At 43.7% G+C, this 22,982-nt stretch overlaps 3 protein-coding genes and 1 long non-coding RNA gene across 4 annotated transcripts; 2 read left to right on the top strand and 2 right to left on the bottom strand.

The window, feature by feature from the left end:
- Nucleotides 1–3,131: 3,131 nt before the first annotated feature.
- On the bottom strand, nucleotides 3,132–7,529 carry LOC106899539 (scale keratin-like). The gene is made up of 3 exons (XM_014961415.1): nucleotides 7,494–7,529; nucleotides 4,818–4,826; nucleotides 3,132–3,931 (listed from the first exon to the last, which is right to left on the bottom strand). The coding sequence occupies exons 1-3, from the start codon at nucleotides 7,527–7,529 to the stop codon at nucleotides 3,548–3,550; spliced, it is 429 nt and encodes a 142-aa protein (XP_014816901.1). The 3' UTR covers nucleotides 3,132–3,547.
- Nucleotides 7,530–7,538: 9 nt separating this feature from the next.
- On the top strand, nucleotides 7,539–8,454 carry LOC106899564 (probable peroxisomal membrane protein PEX13). Its single transcript, XM_014961443.1, has one exon. The coding sequence runs from the start codon at nucleotides 7,539–7,541 to the stop codon at nucleotides 7,821–7,823; it is 285 nt and encodes a 94-aa protein (XP_014816929.1). The 3' UTR covers nucleotides 7,824–8,454.
- Nucleotides 8,455–13,333: 4,879 nt separating this feature from the next.
- Nucleotides 13,334–14,641, bottom strand: LOC106899565. Its single transcript, XR_001414061.1, has 2 exons — nucleotides 14,606–14,641; nucleotides 13,334–14,253 (listed from the first exon to the last, which is right to left on the bottom strand). It is a non-coding gene; the product is annotated as an uncharacterized LOC106899565 (long non-coding RNA).
- A 7,258-nt stretch (nucleotides 14,642–21,899) lies between these two features.
- Nucleotides 21,900–22,355, top strand: LOC106899538 (cornifin alpha-like). Its single transcript, XM_014961414.1, has one exon. It carries the CDS (start codon nucleotides 21,900–21,902, stop codon nucleotides 22,353–22,355), a length of 456 nt encoding a protein of 151 aa, XP_014816900.1.
- Nucleotides 22,356–22,982: the final 627 nt, after the last annotated feature.

The raw sequence follows: 22,982 nt of genomic DNA, 5'->3' as shown, positions 1-22,982 counted from the left end.
AGAAACTGTGTCTCAGGGCTCAATCTAGCAAGGAGGAAGCACTTGGAGGAAAGGGGCTCTATAAAATGGAAGCCAAAATCACATCCAAAGACTGAGGGGATCTGCTCAATATTTCTTTCCAAACCCACCATGCTCATGCCACCAAGCCACCTCTACTGCTCTTCCCTGCAAGCTGAACCTTTTACCCTCTGCTTTCTTTCAGGTTCGCCCACCTCCCTCCACCACCCCAAAGATGTCCTGCTGCTACCCCTGCTGCTACAGCGTGTGCTACACACCCTGCTACAGGACCGTCTGCCGCTCCCGCAGCTACAGCTACTGCAACCCATGCAGCTACAGCTGCTGCAGCCCCTGTAGCTACAGCTGCTGCAGCCCCTGCAGCTACCGCAGCTACTACCGCCGCCGGTACAGCTGTGGAGACTGCTGCAGCACCCGCTACTGCTACCCTTCCTGCTGTAACTACAGCTACAGGTGCTGCTACCCTTGCTGCTAAACCCATCGGCAACATCCCCGCAACAAGAATCCACCCCGACCCGGCAAGCGAAGACGAATGGCTCATCATCATCATCAGCGGTGATGTTTCCAGAAGCGCTGAGCCCCTGTGATGGCAACCGAAGTTCCTGAGAACGGGGAGCTTGGCTTCTCTCTCTCCAGTTTCTTGGCTTTTGTATTTTTTGTCATTCTCTCCATCTTCTCCTTCCTGTCTTTCCCAACTATGAGTTTTCACTTGACGTTCTCCTGCATTTAAAACCCCTTTGCACCCCTTCAGCAACGGCAACAACAACCTGCAGTTCATCTGAAGCTTCTTACAGCACCTGCAGTGGTGCTAAAGGACTTCTGCAAAATTAGCTTTTGTGTAATCTGCATTTTCAATAACTACTTCCAGTAAGGTGCTGTAATGGAGAAGTATTACATCTGTCTCTCCTTTGATCTGGATTTACAAGGACCTAAAGGCTGAACAACATGGCTTCAACAGAAAAGAATGTTCTGTACAGCACGGTGCAATGACTCATCTTCTGTAGCTCTTTCTAGTATCCCAAAACTATAATCTTTCTGTATCTGTGCCAACTTCTTTTCTTACTGCATTAAAAGTTTTCTGCACCAAAAAAAACCCCCTGGAATTCCAGTTGTCTTCTTTCCTTCAGCTTTGGAGTTTTTAGCATAGGAAGGACATGAACCTGTTGGAACGGGTCCAATGGAGAGCCACGAAAATGATCAGAGGGCTGGAGCACCTCTCAGGCTGGGAGAATTGGGGTTGTTCAGCCTGGAGAAGAGAAGGTTCCAGGGAGACATTATAACAGCCTTCCAGTAGCTGAAGGGTGCTACTGGAGGATGGGGAGGGACACTTGGGACATCAGGGATGGGAGCAATGGGACGAGGGTGAAAGGTGTTAACCTGAAAGAGGGGAGATTGAGATGAGATCTCAGGAAGAAATTCTTTCTTGTGAGAGTGGTGAGAGCCTGGCCCAGGTTGCCCAGAGAAGCTGTGGCTGCCCCATCCCTGGAGGGGTTCAAGGCCAGGCTGGATGGGGCTTGGAGCAACCTGGTTTGGTGGGAGGTGTCCCTGCCCAGGGCAGGGGGGTTGGAACTCGATGGTCTTTACGGTCCCTTCCAACTCAAACCATTCTGTGATTCTGTGGTTCTATAATTCTCTGTCCATCGTCTACATGAATATACTGACTGGTGGCATCCTGGAGGGACTTTGTGTCCCTGTTGCTGACAGAGCACTTCACAACCCTTGTCCCCAAAAATACACTCTTTTCTTCCCTTCTAGCCCTCAGAAATTTGGGAAAGGCCACAAAAGGCCCTTTACTTGATTGAAACTGTTATCAGATTCTAAGATTAATATATTTCAGCTTAATTGGGCTGTAATAGTCTTTATTATAATGTTTTAAAATGGAAAAAAAAATAGTCCCAGGTCTCTATAGAGAGTATATAAAAATGTTCCAGTGAGCAGAATATTGCCCTACTCCTGGAAACCAAATGCAAATGTTCTTATTCCAGAATCACAATTTTCTATCACATTCCAATTTAACAGATGAATTTCATTACCAGCCAGTGGAACATAAGAAAAAATAAAAGCCTGTATTAAAAGCAATGGGAAAAAGCATCAAGGACAACGTGGTGGCTTTTCCTCTCTTGATGTTGGTCTTGAAAACTCAAAACACTGCCTTGATCTTCCACACAGACACCAGGTAGAACAAAATCCATTTCTACAGGTGTGGTTTAATAATTAGCTAAATCCGGGGACTAAAAGCTGGAAGACAGAATGAAAAGTAGGAAAAAAGAGAGGCAAATAGTCCTTAAAATAAAAATAGGGTGAAACAGTACTCGGTCTCCCCAGGGTGTTTTGGTAGCTCTTGTCTGCCAGCTGCCCCTGGCCAGGGAAGCAGTGAGAAAGCGCTATCATCTTCCTCCTCATACAGCCACAGCTTCTCAGTTGTAGAATCAAGAGGTTCTATAGCCTCTACCCATAATATTCAGGGGGAGGAAAAGTCAGTAAAAATCAGTTGTGGCTCTGCTTCCTTCCAAAATGAGGGCTCTGAGTACATTTCCCTGAACTGACAGGCAAAAATGCCCCGCTGCTGCTGTGCCTCAGAGGTGCTGGCCACTGGATATTCATTTCTCCTACCAAATTCCTTAGGTCCAAAGGGCAAATTCCTCCCACTTCTCCATCAGGGAACCCCTAATCTTTCAACCCTGATCTTTCCAAGTCCCTTCCAACCAGGGCTGTTTAATGATTCTATGATAATATATAAAACACGAACTTCTTTCAAAACTTAAAGCCTGATGAGTCCACGATTGCCTATGACCTCAATATCAAATCACAGCCAGTGATGGATCATGTCCTAATCACATCACAACAGCAGCACTAAATTATTCTTAATGAACCATCTATTTGGAACACACCAAGTGAAAGCCCAGAGTTGTAGAAACGTGCATAACCAGAGCTACAGCTGAAGTTTCTCACAGCTACAAAAGTCCATGTTTCTCAGCTTGAGGAGGGCAAGTCTCTACAAGAAAATCCTTGAATACACAAAGTTAACGACTTTGTCACCTGATCCATGCGAGGCTATTGATTTCAAAATATTTAAGGAAATGCAAGTGAGAAATAAAACCAGAAATACAGTATTGATGCAGCATATTTTTTTAATGAGTGAAAGGCAGATATACTTTTAGAAGCATACAGAACTGAAAGACTACATTCCAAAAGACACATTACACCCCACCTACACCATTCAGACTTAATGTTTTGTACGTTGTTGCAACAAACATAAAAGCCAGCTTGCAAAGAACTGCAGTACCAACAAGCAAGCTTTTGATCAAGAGGAGAGTTCCGGTGGCAAGAGAGGAAGCAGACACATGGGCAGAGTAAAGACAAATCACTGCAAGCACTTCAAGAGCAGCGCAGAGCACTCAACACCTCGATGGGAGGTGGCTGCTGTCACCAGGGCTCTTGCACATCAGGGACCGCTGCTGCCGAGGTTCCCCGTCAATCCGTGCTCGCCAGGCCAGGGTTGATCTTCACTTCAGGGATGTTCTCACTGGGTTTAGCAGGGGTAGCAGCTCCCGTAGCCGAACCTTTGGCCGTATCGTGAACTGAAGGGGTAGCGTCCAGAGTAAAAGCCTGGGTAGCCATAGCAGTCCCCAGAGCCATAGAAGCCCCTATAGCCACCATACAGGCCCCCATAACCGTAGCAGTCCCCAGAGCCATAAATGCCCCGGTAACCGTACAGTCCACCATAGCCGTACCGGTCCCCGAAGCCGTAAAGGCCCCGGTAGCCGTAGAGGCCCCCATAGCCCCGGTAGCCACAAGGGCTCCCACAGTCGTAGCCTCCTCGGTAGCCATACAGGCCCCCGTAATTGCAGGGAGAATAGCAGTCATCCTCGCACTGGCCTTGGAGGAAAGTCATCTTTCTGCGATGGAGGTAAATCTGAAAGGCAGCAGCAGGGAGGAAAGCAAAAGGAATAAATACTTGCAGTGGCAGTAACAGCCTTGGAGCCCAAAGACTTCTTCACTGGCCCCGGGAAGGACGGAAACAACATTAGAACCAAATCCTTCAACTCCTTATTACATCCCTTTTCTATTACATTTCATTTACCCACTGTTTTTAAACTATTTTTTTTTTTTCTTCTCACTTACAAAGATTGTTGAAGGCACTATGGAATAAACCTGCTACAGATCAAAACCTCCTTGCTGGTGTTCCAGGATTTTTCTTAAAGAATACTGTTAGGAGTTAATAATCCTAAATTTAACCTCCTTGCTGGTGTTCCAGGAGAGCTTAGGATATCAGCTTTACATAGAGCTCTGTGTTTCCAAATCCTCCAAGAAAGCTTAAAGTGTCTGATGTTTGCCATGATAACACACTTCAGCTTTTGGGCCCGTTGTTGCAAATCCCATTTCAGCAATTTACACCAATTTTTGGCATCTGGAGAGCCTGACAGCACATGCAAGAAGTTATGGAGAGTTAACACACTTGAGAAATCTGCTGTCTTGCCAAGCAGACCTGAAGACACCCCTTAAAATAAAAGAGATTTATGGAAGAGACCACTGAGGGCCACGGTGGGGAACATCTTCTCTAGCTCTGCAGATCCACCAGCCAGTGATCTGTACTGGGGAGCCAGATACCCCAGGTACCAACAGGACCAGGAAAGTTTCAGCCCTGGCTTTTAAAGCCACCAGTTCCTGCAGGGCAGCAGGAGCAGGTGCAAGGCAGAGAGAAAGAAATCTTACATTTCAGAGAAGCCACAATCCCAACATAAACCATTAAACAGCAATTTCTAATCCTTACGACGAGACCAAATGGAGAAAAGACTTACCAAGTTCACCTGGAGGAGGAAGGCAAGAGAGCTGATGAGGAGTCTAGAGCTCCGAGCCCTTTTTATACTGGTTCTTTGCCTGCCCGGCTTATCTAAGACGCCCTTTGTATTCAAAAGGTTTGTAGCCTTATTGGTTGGAAAACAAATTTGCCTGTACACGTCATATCTTCAATTAATATAATTTTCTTCATTGTTTGGGATTATTAGTGTGTTCCCAGCCTTCCATATGTCACATATATTACAGGTTTCTTTCATCTTAAAATTTTCTGGGCCAACTGCATTCCTGATACCATTTTATTGTCTTCACTGTCAAAACTGAAGTTTATTTTATATACTATAAAAGTGTTTATAACTTCCCAAAGACATTGGAGGGAGAGAAATTTTAAGTAACAGAGGAAAACCTTCCTGCATGTTTGAAAACACCTGTTCTTCACCCGAAACTCTGGTAAACCGTGGAACCGGCTTCCCATTTAAGGGAAACATTAACACCTTTTTAGGTATTTTATAATAAACTACGTAGCAACTTCAGGAAACACGACCAGCAGAAACTACAAAAAAATCTTAATTGCATTTCTCCGAAGTGTTCATGGTGAATAAAAGTCGTGCTGCTGCATGAGCAGAAAGAATGTTTTCAGCAGAAATATGACTACAGCTTTGTTTGCAGTTTAGTTCACTAGAGGGCTTGACCGCGAGTTCAGTGGAACAAAGTTGAGAAAGCAAGTACAAACTTGGTCTGGAAAACAAGAAACGGTAAGAATTTTGTGAGATTTACTAAATGTTATTTTCCAAGGAGCCAGGTTAATATTTTCTTTGCAAAGGATCAACCACAGGTATCAAATGCGGTACAATAGTGAGGAATGGTGGAGTTTGCCGCAAAACTCCTTGCATGACCTTCACCTAATTTCTGGCATTAATTTGAATATAAAATAAGGGTAATAATGAGCAAGCAGGATGTTGAGGCTTCCTCCAAATTTTGAATACCAAAGCACTTCATAAACACTCATTAATGTTTTCAATTTGCAAAGTGTTGCACTATTTAAATATTAATAGTTTGTCACCGAAAGACACCCCCAGATTTAATAATATGGTCACTTACAAAGACACATCTTGTTTCTAAGTCCTAATAAGGTAATGCATTATGTTATATGAAAGTCAAAAACAATTAGAAAAAAAACTCTTCTAAAATAAGAAGAAATATTTGGGAACTTTCATAAGGCACTTGAAAAATTTCTTCCAAATCACTGGTTTAGAACCTGAGACCCAAAAAATCAAGCAAAGCTGTTGGCAGGAGATCCCCACCAGTATCAGAGTACAGAGAGGTCATGACAATGCTGAATAGAAGTGCTACTACATTTCGGCACACCAAAGACAAGCCTACTCCTTTACTCCCTCATGCATTGCACCAGAGATGCAAAAGCCAAGTGAACGGAGTACCTACAAGGAGATTGCGCAACCGGTAATGGTCTGAATATCTTCCAAAATTATTCCTATCCGTCCAACTACAAAGAATTCCGTGCAATTTTACTAGAAATGTGCTGAGCCCGTTTCTTCTTGTTTTAAGATGAAAGAAATTCTGAAGGTGTTAGACGTGTGTCATACCATCAAACTTTGAAAATATGAAAATCACTGACTCCAATTACATCAATTGACGGAATAATGCACGCAACAAGATACGTTGTATAACTAACACCTCAGTTTTAGAAGGTATATATATGGACCCACAACTCCGAAGTTCTATCCACTTCTCTTGAGCTACTCCCTTCGGTGAACCAGGTAAGTCAATACTGACTTTACTCTCTGATATACGTACATTTGCGTGTATATATGTCTATATGTCCGTATACTACTCCCTTCGGTGAACCAGGTAAGTCAATATCGACTTTACTCTCTGATATACGTATATTTGCGTGTATATATGTCTATGTGTCTGTCCGTATAAATAATTCTCTCTGTGTGCATGGATATAAGAAAAAATGCATACATATATACGACAGATGCATCATCTGTCTATATGTACAGATGTTCTGTAAGATTTCTTTTGACATTTTGGAGCTAGTCGCAAGCATAAAATTCTCTGCAACCTCAAAGAATTCCTTCACAGAAATTTTTTTGCTCCTCCTGCTCTTATTTAAATGTAGGCTTTAACGCACCGAAAATTTGAAGCTTACTGCTACAATTTTGAATTCATAAGTAATTTCCAGTTCCAGATTATTTCGATTGGGTTTTCAGAATTCAAATCCTTAGATAAAAAAACTGTAGGAAACATTTACTACTTAAGTAGACATCATGGAAGGAAATTCCTCCATTTCATTGCATTCTTGGAGCTTATCCCACACTGAGTGGCACCACTACGAGACATAAGGGGATGCATGGAATAGGCTGTTGGACTCATCTGAATAAGCATCAGTGTCTGAACTGGCATATTTTTTGTTAATTTATTCAAATTTCTCCAAACTTTGGGGTGGGAAAGTTCAGTTCTCAGTTGGTAAAACCTGTATTTTCTATGTATAATCCACCGTTTTCAAAAGATGAGGGGAAAAAAAACAGAAGAGTTCTTTAGGATTCAGGAAAATAAATGAGGTAGTTAAGAGGAAGAAAAATACCTGCAGTTGCATTTCTTTGGCTCTGTCCAAGCTTTGAGCCTTTCTTCCCGCTGTCAGCATCCCATAAACTCACCTGGCTTCTGGCTGTGTGTTTCAGGTTTACCTGCATCAACGAACCATGACTTTCTACAGGGACCTCTATGACGATGGTTTCTACTCCCAGTATGGCTATGAAGACCTCTATGGTTTGGGGGGCCTGAATGGCTTCCGATTTGGGAGCCCATATGGCTACTACCGGGACCAGTACCGATATGGGAGCCCATATGGCTTCAGAAGCTTTGGGAACCTGTATGGGAACAGAGGCTTGAACAGTTATGGGGGCTACTATGGGAACGGGGATCTGTACGGATTCGGGTCTGGCTACCCCTTCTTTTCTCATTTTGGAAACAGATACAACTATTGAAGCTGCCATCCATGCTGAACCAGCAGAAATAGCACCCAAGGAATGAAATGCAGGACACAGATTCATGGCTACGGTTACGGTGCTGAGAAACGCCAAGCACCCGTACCTCTGTCTGAGCTCAGGGGGACACATGGGTGCCAGGCTGTGTAAGACTACCCCATAGTTACCCTCTCTAACACCTCCTGTCTCTTCAACTATTACTCTAAAGGGCAACTTGAATTACGGCAAGTACTGAGGAACCTTTGCAGCATGTTGATGGAGGAAAGCAAGACTTTTAGGTGTGAGTAAGGTGCCTTCTGAGTTAATTCATGGCACTTCGTATTGCCATAGTAATAGAAGTTTCTGCAACCACCATGAACAAGTCCACTTTGCTCAGCTATAAACTTCACCAAAGATGACACCTCGTAGAGAAGCTCCTGCTGTATAACCATGCTGTCCCTCATCCATCAGTGATTTACAACCAACTCTGCAAGCAAGAAACACGTCTGGACCATCAAACTCCACCATTTCCCCAAGCAGGGAGCACAGTCCAGCATTGGACACACTCTGCTTGCAGAAGACCCTTTTGTAGAACTACAAACTTATCCTTTCTGTTACTCACTGTTTCTCATTTTCATTAAAATTATTCTGTTTAATAGTACCAGATGTCCAGTCTTCTCCTTTTGCTTGTGCCCATGTGCCACTGTAAAGGGATGAGCAGCACGTCCACTCTAACCAACCGTACAACAAAAGGGAGGTCTAGACTCTAGATGTTAGCGAGTTTCACCACATCTCCATCTGAAATGCTCCAGCCCAGACTCATTTCCCAGAGCAGGAAGAAGTTCTACTTCATTTTAACTAACCTGTGAGCCTGGGTTTACACAAATACTTCTCCAGGAAAGGGCAGCCCCTGACTGTCTGTGTTACCAAAACACTTCTGGAGCAGGCTGGGGTTTGTGCTTGAAAAATAACTTTCCAAAGCAAGAGGCTGAGTAGAAGTCTCATGGGCTGCCAAGGAAAGATAGCAATGACACTCAAGGTTAAAGACACCTAAGAGAAAAGACCACAGGCAACAAAGTCATGACCATCTGCTGGGGAGAACATCTCCTTTGCAAACTGAACAGCCAGGTTATTCAGGGAGTACCTGTCAGAGCCTCTACCATGTCACCTTAGGAGATTGAGTAGTCCTGATTTAGATTTAAAATACTAAAGATTATAATCTGGCACAGAACAAGGTGGTTCAACAAGCATAGCCCAGACAAAACTGCACGGATCCCATGCAAGCCCAGTTATACATCAAAGACATCACCAGGAGTCAAAAATCTGGTTGCAGAAGTGACTGTGAGGGGACATCTCTGGGATGATTTCCAAGAGATACCCTACACGACTACCCCTTCTTTTCTCGTGGTGGCCACCTGCACAAGCATTTCTGTATCCCTCAGCTGACAGAGCCAAGTGGAGGAAAGGGTAAAGAAAATAACTAGGGGAGCAGATTGGAGAAGCATTTCCATAGGCAGAAAATCAGTGACAGCAGAATAGTCCCCAAGATGTAAATGCTATTCCTCCAATCCATTTTTTCACATCCACGTCATGGCTTCCACTGAAACCATTTGACCTTGAACTGGACTATAGGAGATGAAGAGCCCCACAGATCCATTTCCTTGTCTGGGAAGGAGCACACACAGCCACGAGATGGGCTTGGTCTGCTGCCTCATTGCTCAGAGCTCACCTTGTCGTGTCCTAGTTTGAGCAAGACAGAGCCAGATCAGGATGCCCTAGAAAGAGGGTAAGGGCAGAAACCTCCACCCAAGCCTCCTCGCAGGGCACAGTCGGCAGCAAATCAGTACAACTCTTTGAACCTAGTAAAGCTATTAAGATGCCTTTTGTAATCCTTATGCTGGCTGCTGTCAGCAGCAATAAGGGCTGGGTCCCCCCAGGAAAAACATTGAGAAACAGTAGAGTTTCCCACCACAATAAATTCAGCTTATCTCCCTTGGACATCCTGTGGCACGCAAGGCTTCTCCCCACTGCATGTACAGTGCAGAAGGGTTCACACAGAGATAGATGCACAGGAAGAGAGACAAAACAAAACACAGAAAGCCAAAGATTTGGGTGAAATTCTCAGCCTGCCCAAGGTCCTTTGGCCCCAGTATCAGGTCCCTGTCTCTGTTTGCCAACGCAACAGTATTTATGATGTTTCTTCCCATCACCATATCCCACCCAGTTCATTACCAGAGGGACTATTCCTTCCGACTGTGGGTGCAATCACCACCTGATGCCTGGGGAACATCTCCCACAGGCTGTAATTGCCTTCCAGTCCTAGCCTTCCCAGACCTGTCACCTCCCTCCAGCATGCTGTCCCAGAGCCACCCGGGCACCACTTCCCTCCCCTGTTGCTCTGAAGATGCCACTGCTCTAGTTCCAGCTCCAGCTTTGTGTAGAGCACTGGGGGTGCCCCAATGGCCCTCACTGCTGCCTCCCAGATAAACCACCTCAGCCCTCCCTTTGTCTTTCCCCACTCCAGGGATCCTGGGCACACTGGGGACCTCCTGCCCTGATGCAGGTTCACCTTACAGAATGAGGATGATCAAGGGAATTACGAAAAAAGGCTGAGAGACCTGGGGCTGTTCAGCTGGAGAAGACTGAGAGGGGTTCTCATCGACGTTGAGCAGTAACTAAAGTGTGGGTGTCAAGAGGATGGCCAGGCTCTTCCCAGTGGTGCCCAGGGACAGGACAAGGATCAATGGGAACAAACTGGAACACAGGAAATTTCATCTGAACATAAGACTGAGAGGGGTTCTCATCGACGTTGAGCAGTAACTAAAGTGTGGGTGTCAAGAGGATGGCCAGGCTCTTCCCAGTGGTGCCCAGGGACAGGACAAGGATCAATGGGAACAAACTGGAACACAGGAAATTTCATCTGAACATGAAAATCTTCTTTCCTGTGAGGGTGGCAGAGCCCTGGAACAGGCTGCCCAGGGAGGGTTTAGAGTCTCCTTCTCTGGAGAGATTCCAAACTCACCTGGACACATTCCTGTCCAGCTTCCTCTGGGTAAGCCTGCTTTGGCAGCGGGTTGGACTGGATGATCTCCAGAGGTCCCTTCCAACCCCTACAATTTTATGAAACACTGGAGCCCAACCACCACAGAAGGAGGAAAAACAATTTCCCACCTCTGGTGTCCCTACCACAGAGCTCTCAGCCTTTAGTTATCCAACAGGGACTGGATCATTTTATCTCCTATTCTTTTTTGAATCACCCTGATGTTCTTGAAGTCCCAAGAGTCTGGAGTCCAGAATTATGGTCCATACCACTCCCTGGCCTCCCAAGCATCAGCCAATAGCACTGCTGTTCGTTTCCTATAGATCCATCTTAACATCTCAGGAAGCTCTGAGTTTCTCCTACACCTGTTCAGTGGTATGTGAAGAGCTTTTTTTCCTGTTTCATAGGGTTTTGCACCCTAAGGCTTAAGAAAAGTCGAATGATTAGAGGAACTTTGTGCCTGCCTATGAGATATTATCATAATAGATGACAGATGGCTAATTTAGCTAACAGAAAACTAACTCCTGTAATTTTATTTAAAGCTCTGGATGCCAGTCTGAAGCAGGATGTATTTACTGCATGCATGTGGGAAATTACCAATTTAAATGCACCTCGTGAACAGCCCACACATGAGGTACGCTGCAGGACATGCCTCCAGCACTAAGATTCACTGCAAGAGTGAGAATCGTTTTTAAAGAGTAAACTTATCCCAGCCTCTGACTATTGTTGACTGTTGCACAAACTGGATTAGAACACTTTTCAAAATATTTCTTAAAGAGTGCAATATCATAACAAAACCTTTTAAGAGAAGGAAAAGTGGACAAATAGGAAAAAGGACCTTACTGGAAGCAACAAGAGAAACAACCAGCAATTCAAAATCCACCATATTCAGATGAATATTCCTGTCCCATAGTGCAATAATGAACCCAAGAGACATTAACAATCCTTTTACTATTTTAAAAAGACATTGGTAGCTTCTTTGTAAGACACTTGATATCTTTAATCCTCTGAAAGCCTCAGAGCATTTCACATGAGCGGCTTTTATATCAAAATGAATATCCCATGAGTACCTTTTATATCGAAATGAAGAAAGGTGTTCTAAAGTTCCACAAAAATCCACTGGCAACATTTCCTAATTTTACCACAAAACACCAGGTGTCAGGAACAGCAAGTCTCAACTTATTATATGGGAAGTACAATTTGAGAGGCCTCAAGAAGAAACTTCGGTTCATTTCCAAAGACACCATTAGCATAACAATAAAGATTCCTTCCGCTGGCTTTTGAGGTTTGGGGGATTTCGTTTTTGTAGAGAAGGATTTCTGTGGTTGGTGAGGATCTCATTTAATCACCTTGTCTGAGGCTTGCCAACAGTAAATTACACACTATTACAATGCCTGGCCAACTATGTTTTCCTTACACATAAGGATAATAATTCTCCAAAGAGTGACTGCTATGAAATAATCCAGTATTCTCATGTCAGCTTGTGATACTGAATTATATTGTTTCTGTTACAGTGTATTAACATGCTACATAACCTTTCAAACACAGCAGCATGGGAAGCTTGTAAAATGTTTATTATCAATATATTCCTGAACAAAATCAAAATTCCATGGACGAACATCACCATCAATTTTCACATACATGGTTGTAAAACATCACGTGGAGCAGTAAGTCCAGAAAGTTAATTTTTACACTCAAAAAATACCTGCTCTTGATTAACACTTGGCTTCAGATTCACCTTAGTAACACCAACTCTCCATGTGTTGTCCCAAATTTGCATTCTTCACCCAGTGTGCAAAAACCAATCAACAGAGTCAATATACATGTTTTATTCCAGTTCTGCGCAGAAAAGGGCAATAGTTTGCAAAGCTAACACACCTTTTGAGAAGTTCTTAATACCAAATAACAATAAAGAAGAAACTACAGTAAAGAACTGGTCATTCTTCACTCCTAACTTTACCTACAGAAGCAGAAATTTATTATTCTCTTATCTCTTGGTTCCTGCTGTCCTTGAGATCATTTTGGCATCATCAAGGGCCACCCTGGGGCCATGTCTTCTTCTACCCACATTCACCTACTACACAAACCCACCTGGTCACAAAAGCTGGGATTTTTGTGACTGTTTACCCTTTTCTTTCAATAACAAACACACCTCTGCTCTGATGCATTGTGTCATTGTCTGGGTGGGGAGGTCAGGGAGGTCAGTGACACACCGTGTGCCAGAAAAAGCCAATATTGGAGAAAATGCTCCACAGAGCTGAGACCAGGAACAATGAAAGCCAAAATGTGGGCAGCAGTTTGATGAAGGGAACAGCTACAGCATAGATTTCGCTGCAGAAAGGAGATGTACACACAACCCACAACCAAATCTCTCAAGAAGATCATTGTCCTGAAGCAGAGCGATAAGATCATCTCGGTGCAGTGGGACAAAGGTACCTGAATTAGGAGGAGCGGAGGGGAACAGACGTGTGCACACACACTTAGAGGCCAATAACATGTTGCAATGTCATGTTTAATGCGAAAGAAGCAGATCATACAGAGGCGGGATTATATACTACAGATTACAAATTGCCAACAACCCTGTGGTTTGATGCAAGATGATTCATGTAATAACTGATGTTGCTTCCCTGTTGCAGCTCTGAGTCGATGCTCAGCCCTGGTCACAGCAAGATGTACAGAGCACAGGAACAGGAGCACAGGCTGGTTGACTCCAGGGTCCTTTTTTAATGCATCAGTAGCCACAGGAAGAGCCTACAAAGGGATCTAAAATGGATATCATACCAGATCCCTTCACATTGCCACAGTGATAGATAGCCACAACCCCCCAAGGAATTAGCAATACAGTCCATAGCATCAAGATAGGAGCACTTAGACATTAGAAAAAGAAAATCAGAAAGAGAAATGATGTAAATAAATTTTTCAGAAGATCTGAGCATCTACAGGTGCATTTAAGGGCAGCCCCAGATGCTCAGCCCTTCCTAAACGCTATGTCCCACAGTTCAGCCACGTATCTACATCCTGCTTGTCATCTCCTGGACATTCCTTTGTCAGCAGCAGCTCTCATTAGGTTTAGCATGGTCTGCAGCTTCCAACTGGGTACCCCCTTCTCCATCTGGCCCCACCATAGATGCTTGAGCCCCCAGGAGCACTGGCAGCACCAGAGCCGGTTCCAACTTGAGGGGCTCCTGCAGATCCCACGACGCTCTGCTGGGGGAAGGTGCTGAGGATGGGGCCAGGGAAGGTCACAACCACTGGTGGAGGGTAGATGACCACCGTGGAGTCGGGACACTGCTGAACACAAGGCTCGTTGCAGCTGTCAGCGATGGGCTGTGGCACTGCCACCCCGCACGGGGAGGGGCTGCCCTCAGTGCATGGGCTTAGAGAGTGCAGCATTTTTCAGGGATTGTTGATCTGAAGTGCAAGGAAATAACATAAAAATCAGGCATAAATTTTTCCAAGTTTCACAGTCAAACATTAAAATAGAAGGGTGGAGGGAAAGGTAGAATTTTCATAGCTCAGTTCTTAGAAGATACCTATAAATCTCATATTGAACACAGTAACATCTGGAAATGAGTTTTCCTAAGAAATTGGAGTTCATCATCCAGATCTGCTTTTACCAAAGCCAACAGCTGAACAGCCACAAATGTATTAGTTTACATCCAGAAAACTTCAGATTGATATCAGACTATTCGCACGTGAGTCACCCTGACTTAAAACTACAAACAAAGGCTTCGTTAGAAAGAGGAATTCAGATGGAACTTACCTACTTCACAAGAGAAGTAAGACAAGACAAATGGTTCTATGAGATGTGTTGTTGAGCCCTTTTATACTCGCCCTTGGACTGCCCACAACATGAATCACTGATGTGTATAACACCTTAATCGATTACTAAACACTTTTCTTTCAAGACTTAACTTTGTTAATGAGTGTCAATTGCTTTAAATAAATCACTCTTGGTAATTATTAGCTTGTCCTTCTGCTCCCTATGACCTGTACTTTACTGCCTTCCAGTCTCTGCTATTTCAAAACTTTATATAGAGGGGATACTCTGCCTCAGCATGTTGGAGAAAGACAAAAATGTTTATATGGTTCATCTTGATGTCCTCCATGAATAGACTTGCTCCTGGACAGGTGGTAAACAGCCATTTTCTTGGAAGAAAATGTATTTGACTCAACCCAGGAAAAGTTGCAAAAGTGAGGGATAACTTGTGTTCTTGGCCTAAGGGTAGCCAAGTTCATGGTTTTGCAGTGAAATTAGATTAAGAGTCTGTTCAAAGCTCTGGCACACTGCAGAAATCCTGAATTTTATAGAGTTGTATATCCAAATAAGCCAGTGCAGCTCTTCCAATTAGACACCAAGCACGCATTTCTTTAAACATACAAGCTTTAACAATAAAAAAAAAGGAAAAAAGGCTAAGGCCATGTTTTATATGAAATTAAATATCCCATACAGTGAGGCTATAAATCATGACCTGGTTTGGGTAATGCCAAAAAGGCAATAAATAGGGTGGGGCTTAGGCAAGACCTTGTCAGGCATTTTTTCCAGCGAGTCGTTTCTTCAGTAAATGGACACCTCAAGCTACTATAATAACGCATGTCGCACATGTAGAAAGACAAAAGGAAGATGTATTTTGGAAGCCAAATCACTGATGAATTGCAACTGCCAGTGCAGGGTTATCATCCATGGTAAAGAGCAGCATGAGGTGGTGGCTTTCTGACGCTCAGCAGTAGTCAGCAAGTGATGCCAAGGGTGACAATGGCATGTGCCACGCAGACACTCCCACCAGGCCACGCAGGGTAGAAACTTGTCTATTCCTCTTTATACTTCACTTAAAAAAAAAAAGAAAAAAAATCCATGGTAAAGAGCAGCATGAGGTGGTGGCTTTCTGACGCTCAGCAGTAGAGTCAGCAAGTGATGCCAAGGGTGACAACGGCGTGTGCCACGCAGACACTCCCACCAGGCCACGCAGGGTAGAAACTTGTCTATTCCTCTTTATACTTCACTTAAAAAAAAAAAGAAAAAAAAAAGATATTTACTACTTCTGTAGTAATAGAGAGGACTTGTTTGGACTATCTGTTACAGCAAGCATCACCTCAAAGCCTTCTCCCTCTCTCCCAGCAGCAGCACGTATTTGCAAGGAAAAGGCTTCCTTTGGTGGAGTTAGAGGTTGATGTGTTAACACTGCAGAATAAAGTTTACCCCTTCCAAGGGATCTCAGGATAAAAATCTTATGTATAATCAGATTGGCCGCAAAATTACTTTGAAGGGCAGGACTAGACCTCAATGCATTATGTGCTACTGTGGAGTAAAAGTCTCAATCAAGATTTCCACAGCAATAGAAAACAGTTGGAATGCTTTCCTGCTTTAATTGCATACTGACATTTATCTTCATAGTGTCATAATGTTTGAGGATGACGTAAGAGATTTGCAATTCCTTCAGAAAATTGGCTTGTGCCTTTTCTATAATTGCAGATAACCGTGTGAATTGCAACATATGCCTTTATCACAGCTTAGGCTGGGTAGTAATTTATGCCTACAGTAATTCCTCAAAAACATTGGCATTAAATATCTAATTATTATTTTCAAGTTAATCAACTGAAGATGCAACTAAACGTTAAGTCTTATTTCAAAAATATGTTCATAATCCTGTCTTGAAAAGTCAAGACCTTCCATCCAATGTGACAGGAGCCCACAGTGACAGGGCTTCTTTTCTTCTCTGTTGCAGCCTATTTGGGGTTAATGTCATTGCAGGGTCCCTTCATCTGAACATAAAGGTTAACAACACCTACAGAAGGCACGCCAGTGCTTTCTAAAATCATTGTCAAAGCACATCGTAAAAGCTAATTTGTGTTCTACACAACTGATGCTGTCATAATTTTTTTTTTTTTTTTAACAAGGGTATTACAACTGCCAGCTCAAGCGCTGCTAGAGAAGACAAGGAAATAAAAGTGATGAGTCAACCAGGGAACCACAGCCAGAACTTGGTACCTAACAAGTGTGTCCACAAGTAATGCAACAAAACAGGGTACGTCAGTTCAATTTACCAATTAAATCAAGCTTAAGAATCAAATTTCAGCACCTTAAACATGAAAGATACTAAACACGATGATCATCACCTTTGTATCCACCAGGAGACAGGATGAACACTTGAGCTGCAGACAAGCCACCAACACCTTCAAGCACTCAAAATGCTGTCAGGACATGTTTATTCTGCATTTAACTCAAATGTGAAGATTCTTCAAAATATTTTAATTCTCTTCTGTCTGTAAGGATATGTGCATATGTATATGCAGGAAAAAATGTATAAAACCTTAAAAAATCAAGCCAGAGCTCAACACAAGAGTAGGGAGCTCTCTGAAGATGTCCATTTGATTATACTGTTTCAGAAGAATCAAATCCATCCCCGAGACCAGTGAAACATCCCAGCAAATAGATTTATGAAGGTTAAAACTCAAAAAACCCTGTGTGGTTTGGTGTGCACACCACAGCAGGTGAGGCAAGAACCTTACAAATAATTACATCAATTATCTGGTGGCTTTGGCTAATAAGGACTTGGTGCCCAAAAAGGTGTCCCTCTCCACAGGCTGACGAGGAAAGTGTATAAAAGTAATTTGAGGCTCAGAGAGGAAATACCCATTTTTTCCACTGCCATGGGTTATTACCCAGCAGTTGAGGGTCTTCATGCTGTGTTATGAGATCTGCAATGGGAAGGTGAAGAGCAATGACCTGCTGCACATCTGTACTGCAACAAGGTAAATGCAGAGATGGAATTGCTCCCACCACTGAGAATTACCTCTAAGATAACCTTAGCCAATCAGGCACTGCTTTATCTGCATGCCTACTGGGAAAAATATTTTCCCCTGAAGACGACAACATTGGCTACTGCTTCACATCCAATATCAACATGTAGGACTAGCCTTGCTGCCTGTACCTAACATTTTGTCCCAAAACAAGGGGTTGGTTGCAACACAAGTTACCTAACATTTTGTCCCAAAACAAGGGGTTGCGACACAAGTCAGCGTTCAGGGTTATAACTATACTCCCTTTTCTAATATACATGCCTGTATTATATTTACTAGGCATGTAAAATGAGGGAGGTCAACCACTAAAATCAGCTGGCCTCTTTCTAAAGAGTGTTCTGAGCTGGGGGGAAAAGCGACAAGAACATTGAACTTTATTGAACCATTGAACTTCGTGGCATGACCCATCTCGGAGCCAATTCTCACCCCACACCTCAGCTTTGCTCTACTGATAAATTGAGCCAGTCCTTCCAGGTACCATGCTTCTGCAGACCTGTGTTTATCCACACGTAAAACAAGAAGAGTACTGACAGAGGCTATTAAATGGCATCCTTGTAACAAGACCTCTTAAAACTCCTTACAAATGCTCATTAATATTTCACATGAGCAACACTCTTGAAGCTGGACTCCCTTATAATGAATGCCAGCACATCCCCAATTTAAAGGATGTGTCTCAAGATGTCAAAGGCTACTAATTACATCACGTGTAGGGAGCAGTTTACATCCTGATGGACAAGCACAAGGCACATGGACAGGTGGCATCTCCACGGGCACAGCTGAGGTCTAGGTGCAAACCAGCAGTTGTTGGGATGGTCCCAGAGTGAGATAATGGAGGTCATTAAAAAAAACACTCCCCCTTTTACGTGTAGGGAGCAGTTTACATCCTGATGGACAAGCACAAGGCACATGGACAGGTGGCATCTCCACGGGCACAGCTGAGGTCTAGGTGCAAACCAGCAGTTGTTGGGATGGTCCCAGAGTAAGATAATGGAGGTCATGGCTGTCACTGAGATGCCATAATCTAGTCCAGACTGATAATTCCTTGTTTTTCACCCAAGGAATCCAGCCAGATGTCACAAACACAATTAACTAATTAAGTCTGATCAAATCAGGGTGCCCATAGGACCACAGCCACCTGTATTAAGCACTGTCCCCATAACCAGCTTCTAAATCCTTGGCAAAGCCATGATTCCTTGCAAATTCAGCTGTGCCAGTCTCCAAGAAGATTTCCATTTGTCCCAGGAGATGCCCTGGACACAACCCTGATTTTAACACCCCACCAAAAAGTGATATGGCCTTGACTACACATCTTCCCCCAACCTTGTTCCCAGCCACAAAAAACCAAAAAAACCCACAAAAAAACCCCCAACCAAATCCAAAGCCTAATAAAATCAGGGAATGACTCTCATTAAGTTTGAAGAGCACTAGATCAGCCATACAATGAGTCACCACCTTTGGGTACATCTCTCCCAGCCTTGCAAACCCAGATTCCTAGCTGAATTTAAATGACAAAAGGGGAAAAATGAGCAAGGATTATCATTGCCCACTCCTCCCTGACGCTTCCTCACTGTCCATCTGCTAAAAGAAGCTTTAAGAGGAGAGGATAGATTTATTTACGTCACTAATTAGGTCAATGGAATAAAAAGTGGCTTTTGCTCTTCCCATAAGGATTTAAAATGGAAACTCAGAGGGCGTGAGGAACATTTCGTGGCGTTTGGGGATAACAATATACTAATAGTCACAAGGGAGTAAAATAAGTACAGCCAATGAAGAGTTGCATATGAACTAATCCTCTCCTGTATTAACTGGGATTTGATACACAGTGGCTCAGATTTTCCACGCAGTCTAAAAGACCATATAAAACCACACTTTTCCAAGCATTCAATCCATTTCTTACCCTCTGCTGGGAGCTCGGTAAGTTATTTGCCTATTTCTAACTAGCAAAATAAGCTTTTGTTGGTGCTTTGAACTTGAATCTAGATCCTGCAGAAATTATCTGACACTGCGAATTAAGGGTGGCGTTTGAAGAGCACTAGATCAGCCATACAATGAGTCACCACCTTTGGGTACATCTCTCCCAGCCTTGCAAACCCAGATTCCTAGCTGAATTTAAATGACAAAAGGGGAAAAATGAGCAAGGATTATCATTGCCCACTCCTCCCTGACGCTTCCTCACTGTCCATCTGCTAAAAGAAGCTTTAAGAGGAGAGGATAGATTTATTTACGTCACTAATTAGGTCAATGGAATAAAAAGTGGCTTTTGGTCTTCCCATAAGGATTTAAAATGGAAACTCAGAGGGCGTGAGGAGCATTTCGTGGCGTTTGGGGATAACAATATACTAATAGTCACAAGGGAGTAAAATAAGTACAGCCAATGAAGAGTTGCATATGAACTAATCCTCTCCTGTATTAACTGGGATTTGATACACAGTGGCTCAGATTTTCCACGCAGTCTAAAAGACCATATAAAACCACACTTTTCCAAGCATTCAATCCATTTCTTACCCTCTGCTGGGAGCTCGGTAAGTTATTTGCCTATTTCTAACTAGCAAAATAAGCTTTTGTTGGTGCTTTGAACTTGAATTTAGATCCTGCAGAAATTCTCTGACACTGCAAATTAAGGGTGGTGTTTCTTTTAAAGGATCTTTCTTGGGTATTATGTTTTTTCAGACATGCAGAAACAGATACAGGCTTTTAAACGTGAGTCGAGATTTAGAGATTTACAGAACCTCATCCAGTTTAGAGTGCGATATTTCCACTTTGATTTGGCCATTTACATACCCTTATCTTTAATTTGCTTTGAAAAAAGGTGAATTCTAGATTTCTCCTATATTAGTGGCCGCTTATTTTCGTAGTTCAAGTAACTATCTCTATTGGCAGCTGACCTTTACCATCCTAATTCGACTGAGGTAGATTTCTTCTGTAATACAGAAGCCAATTTTAATCTGGATTAACTGAAGGAAAGTTTGATTTCTGTGTATTTGAGACTTTTATACAAACCTGGGGGAGTTCTTGATCAGATCTGATATTACCTTCCCGCTTTCAAAACATGGCAAGAAAACCCTGATCCAGTCCTGCCTGGTGTTTCTCCTGTGTCTGCACTTAATTGTCAGCTGAAATCTTTGTAGACCAACATGATTTGTTTACAGTAGCTGGGACCTGACCCTTGAGAGCTTGTTCTTAGAGTAGCCCAGCACATCTGCAAGAGCAACTGCCACCAAATTGCAAAGTACAGACGCCCAAGTGCCATTTGCTGATGCTGAGCAAAGCTGATTTGCAGCCAGATTTTAAATTTTAATTAGGAAATCCAAGGTCTCAGCACTCCTCTGTGCTCAATCACATCTTTGGAATGGACACCCCATGTTATGGCAGAGGCAGTGCTGACACCCCACAGCTCAGCAGTGCCTCTTCACAGCAGCTGGGACAGATCCTGCACCTTCCTGCCTTCAAGGAGCATCATTTCCATGCCAGGAGTGAGCCATCCCTGGCTCCACAGGGTGCTCCACGAGCTAATTCTGGGGTCCAGATGTGAGCAGACACCTCCTGGGATTCTCACAACCCTTCAGTCCCCAGTTTCTCCTGGAGCAAACTCAGGATAGAAAGAGCAAGAGACAGCAGAGCAGCCAGTAAAGCAAATACACACATGCATCCTGAGATGCAGAGTGTTACATTTGACTTTTTCTACTCAATATGGGACACTGAGCCAGACTTTCAAAACTCCCTCTGTCCCTAATGAGCATCAGGCTTTTAAAAATAGAGCCCTGCTACATCACCCTGCCAATTACAAAGATAGCAATCCTCTGTTCTGCAATTCAAATTAGCATAAAGAAAGGCAATACTTTCTTTTGCTTTACCTAGTGCCAGCGAAAAGTAATTCCGGTTTCAACTGAAGCGTCTGGAAAGCAAATAAATGATAGCCCTTGTCACAAAAAGATGAGAACCTCAGCACTAATCCCAGATATGGCATTGCCTCACTCGCTGAAGCACGCAGGTCACTTCCCAGCTACGCCTGGAACTCCCCTCTTCTTCCTCGGGCTAATAGGTACCTGCCTCACATGGCATCGGAGGCTCTCAAAGAGCTCATTAGTTAAGTGCAATGCTGCACAATTTCTGCAAGGGAGAGGAGGGCTGCGAGTCAGAGCAACAAGCTCCAGCAGCAGAAAGGCAACTCGTCCCATCCAAGCGGTGATCTACAGGGAATTCACTCATCTTTCCTCCCCGTCTTGTTTTTTTAGGTTCATCTCCACCCCAGAGCAATGGCTTATTACGGATACCAGTACAAGCAGCAGTGCTATATCCCAAGTGGGGTGAAGCACAACACACCCGTCTTCACGCAGTGCCACAGCCCCAGTGCAGTGAAGTGCACGTCGTGCACACCGTGTGACCCCAAAGGTGCCAAGCTGTGCACCGTGAGGAAGACCATGCAGACCAGCCCCAAGTGCTCCGTGCCATGTCCATCAGGGTGTGTTGAGACACACCTTGTGGAAGGCCCATCTTCCTCCTGTTGTCCCATGTCTCCTGATCCATGCGCCATGGCGTTTCCTCAGCCCCAGCTGCAGGGCATGGAACATCTCTGCATCCCACACTGTGGACAGTCAGGCCTTATGAGATTCCCTCAGATCTGTGCTCCAGCTCAGGTGTCCCAAAACAGCTCATATCCTTATTCATACCAGTGGTCCAAAAGCTACCAGTACAACTGTGGGCCACAATAAGCTCCATGGAGGTGCCCACAGAACAACCAGGTAACGACGAGCAAGATGAAAGCCCACAGTGAAGTTCACAGGAAACGCAACTCTTTTCCTGCTGCAATCACCGGGGCTTGTGGACAACTCGTACCTCTTCAAACCAGCCCTTATTTAATCCTCTCCATGTTATATTCTGCTTTAGATTTAGAGGTCTCACAGCTTCATTCCTACAGTCTCCTGTCACCTATAGCAGGCATCGGATCTCAACTGCATGAGGACAGTTTTTCCATGACTTCCAGTGTAAAGGATATGTGAGTTGTACCGTTGGCATTATCACTCACATGGATGACATTGCATCAGAGTGGCCTCAGCTAGACCAGTGCCAACAAAAACTAGATCCTTCCATGCTATACCACTACATTATCACTCACATGGATGACATTGCATCAAAGTGGCCTCAGCTAGACCAGTGCCAAGAAAAACTAGATCCTTCCATGATATACCACTAAAAATACACATTCCTTTCTGCTTTCAACTTCGTTCCAGAGGAGATTTTGTGAAGAAACCAGTTTTAAATTCTATGCTTTGTTCTATATGCAACCAACAGAAACAAGACAAGTAAATGTAAAATGATGGAAAACAGGACTTGACTTT

The sequence above is a fragment of the Calidris pugnax genome, unplaced genomic scaffold (assembly GCF_001431845.1).
Source record: "Calidris pugnax isolate Ruff unplaced genomic scaffold, ASM143184v1 scaffold516, whole genome shotgun sequence".
Lineage (NCBI taxonomy): Eukaryota > Metazoa > Chordata > Aves > Charadriiformes > Scolopacidae > Calidris > Calidris pugnax.
Note: the sequence above shows the minus strand (reverse complement) of the source record. Positions and strands in the feature narration are given on the sequence as shown.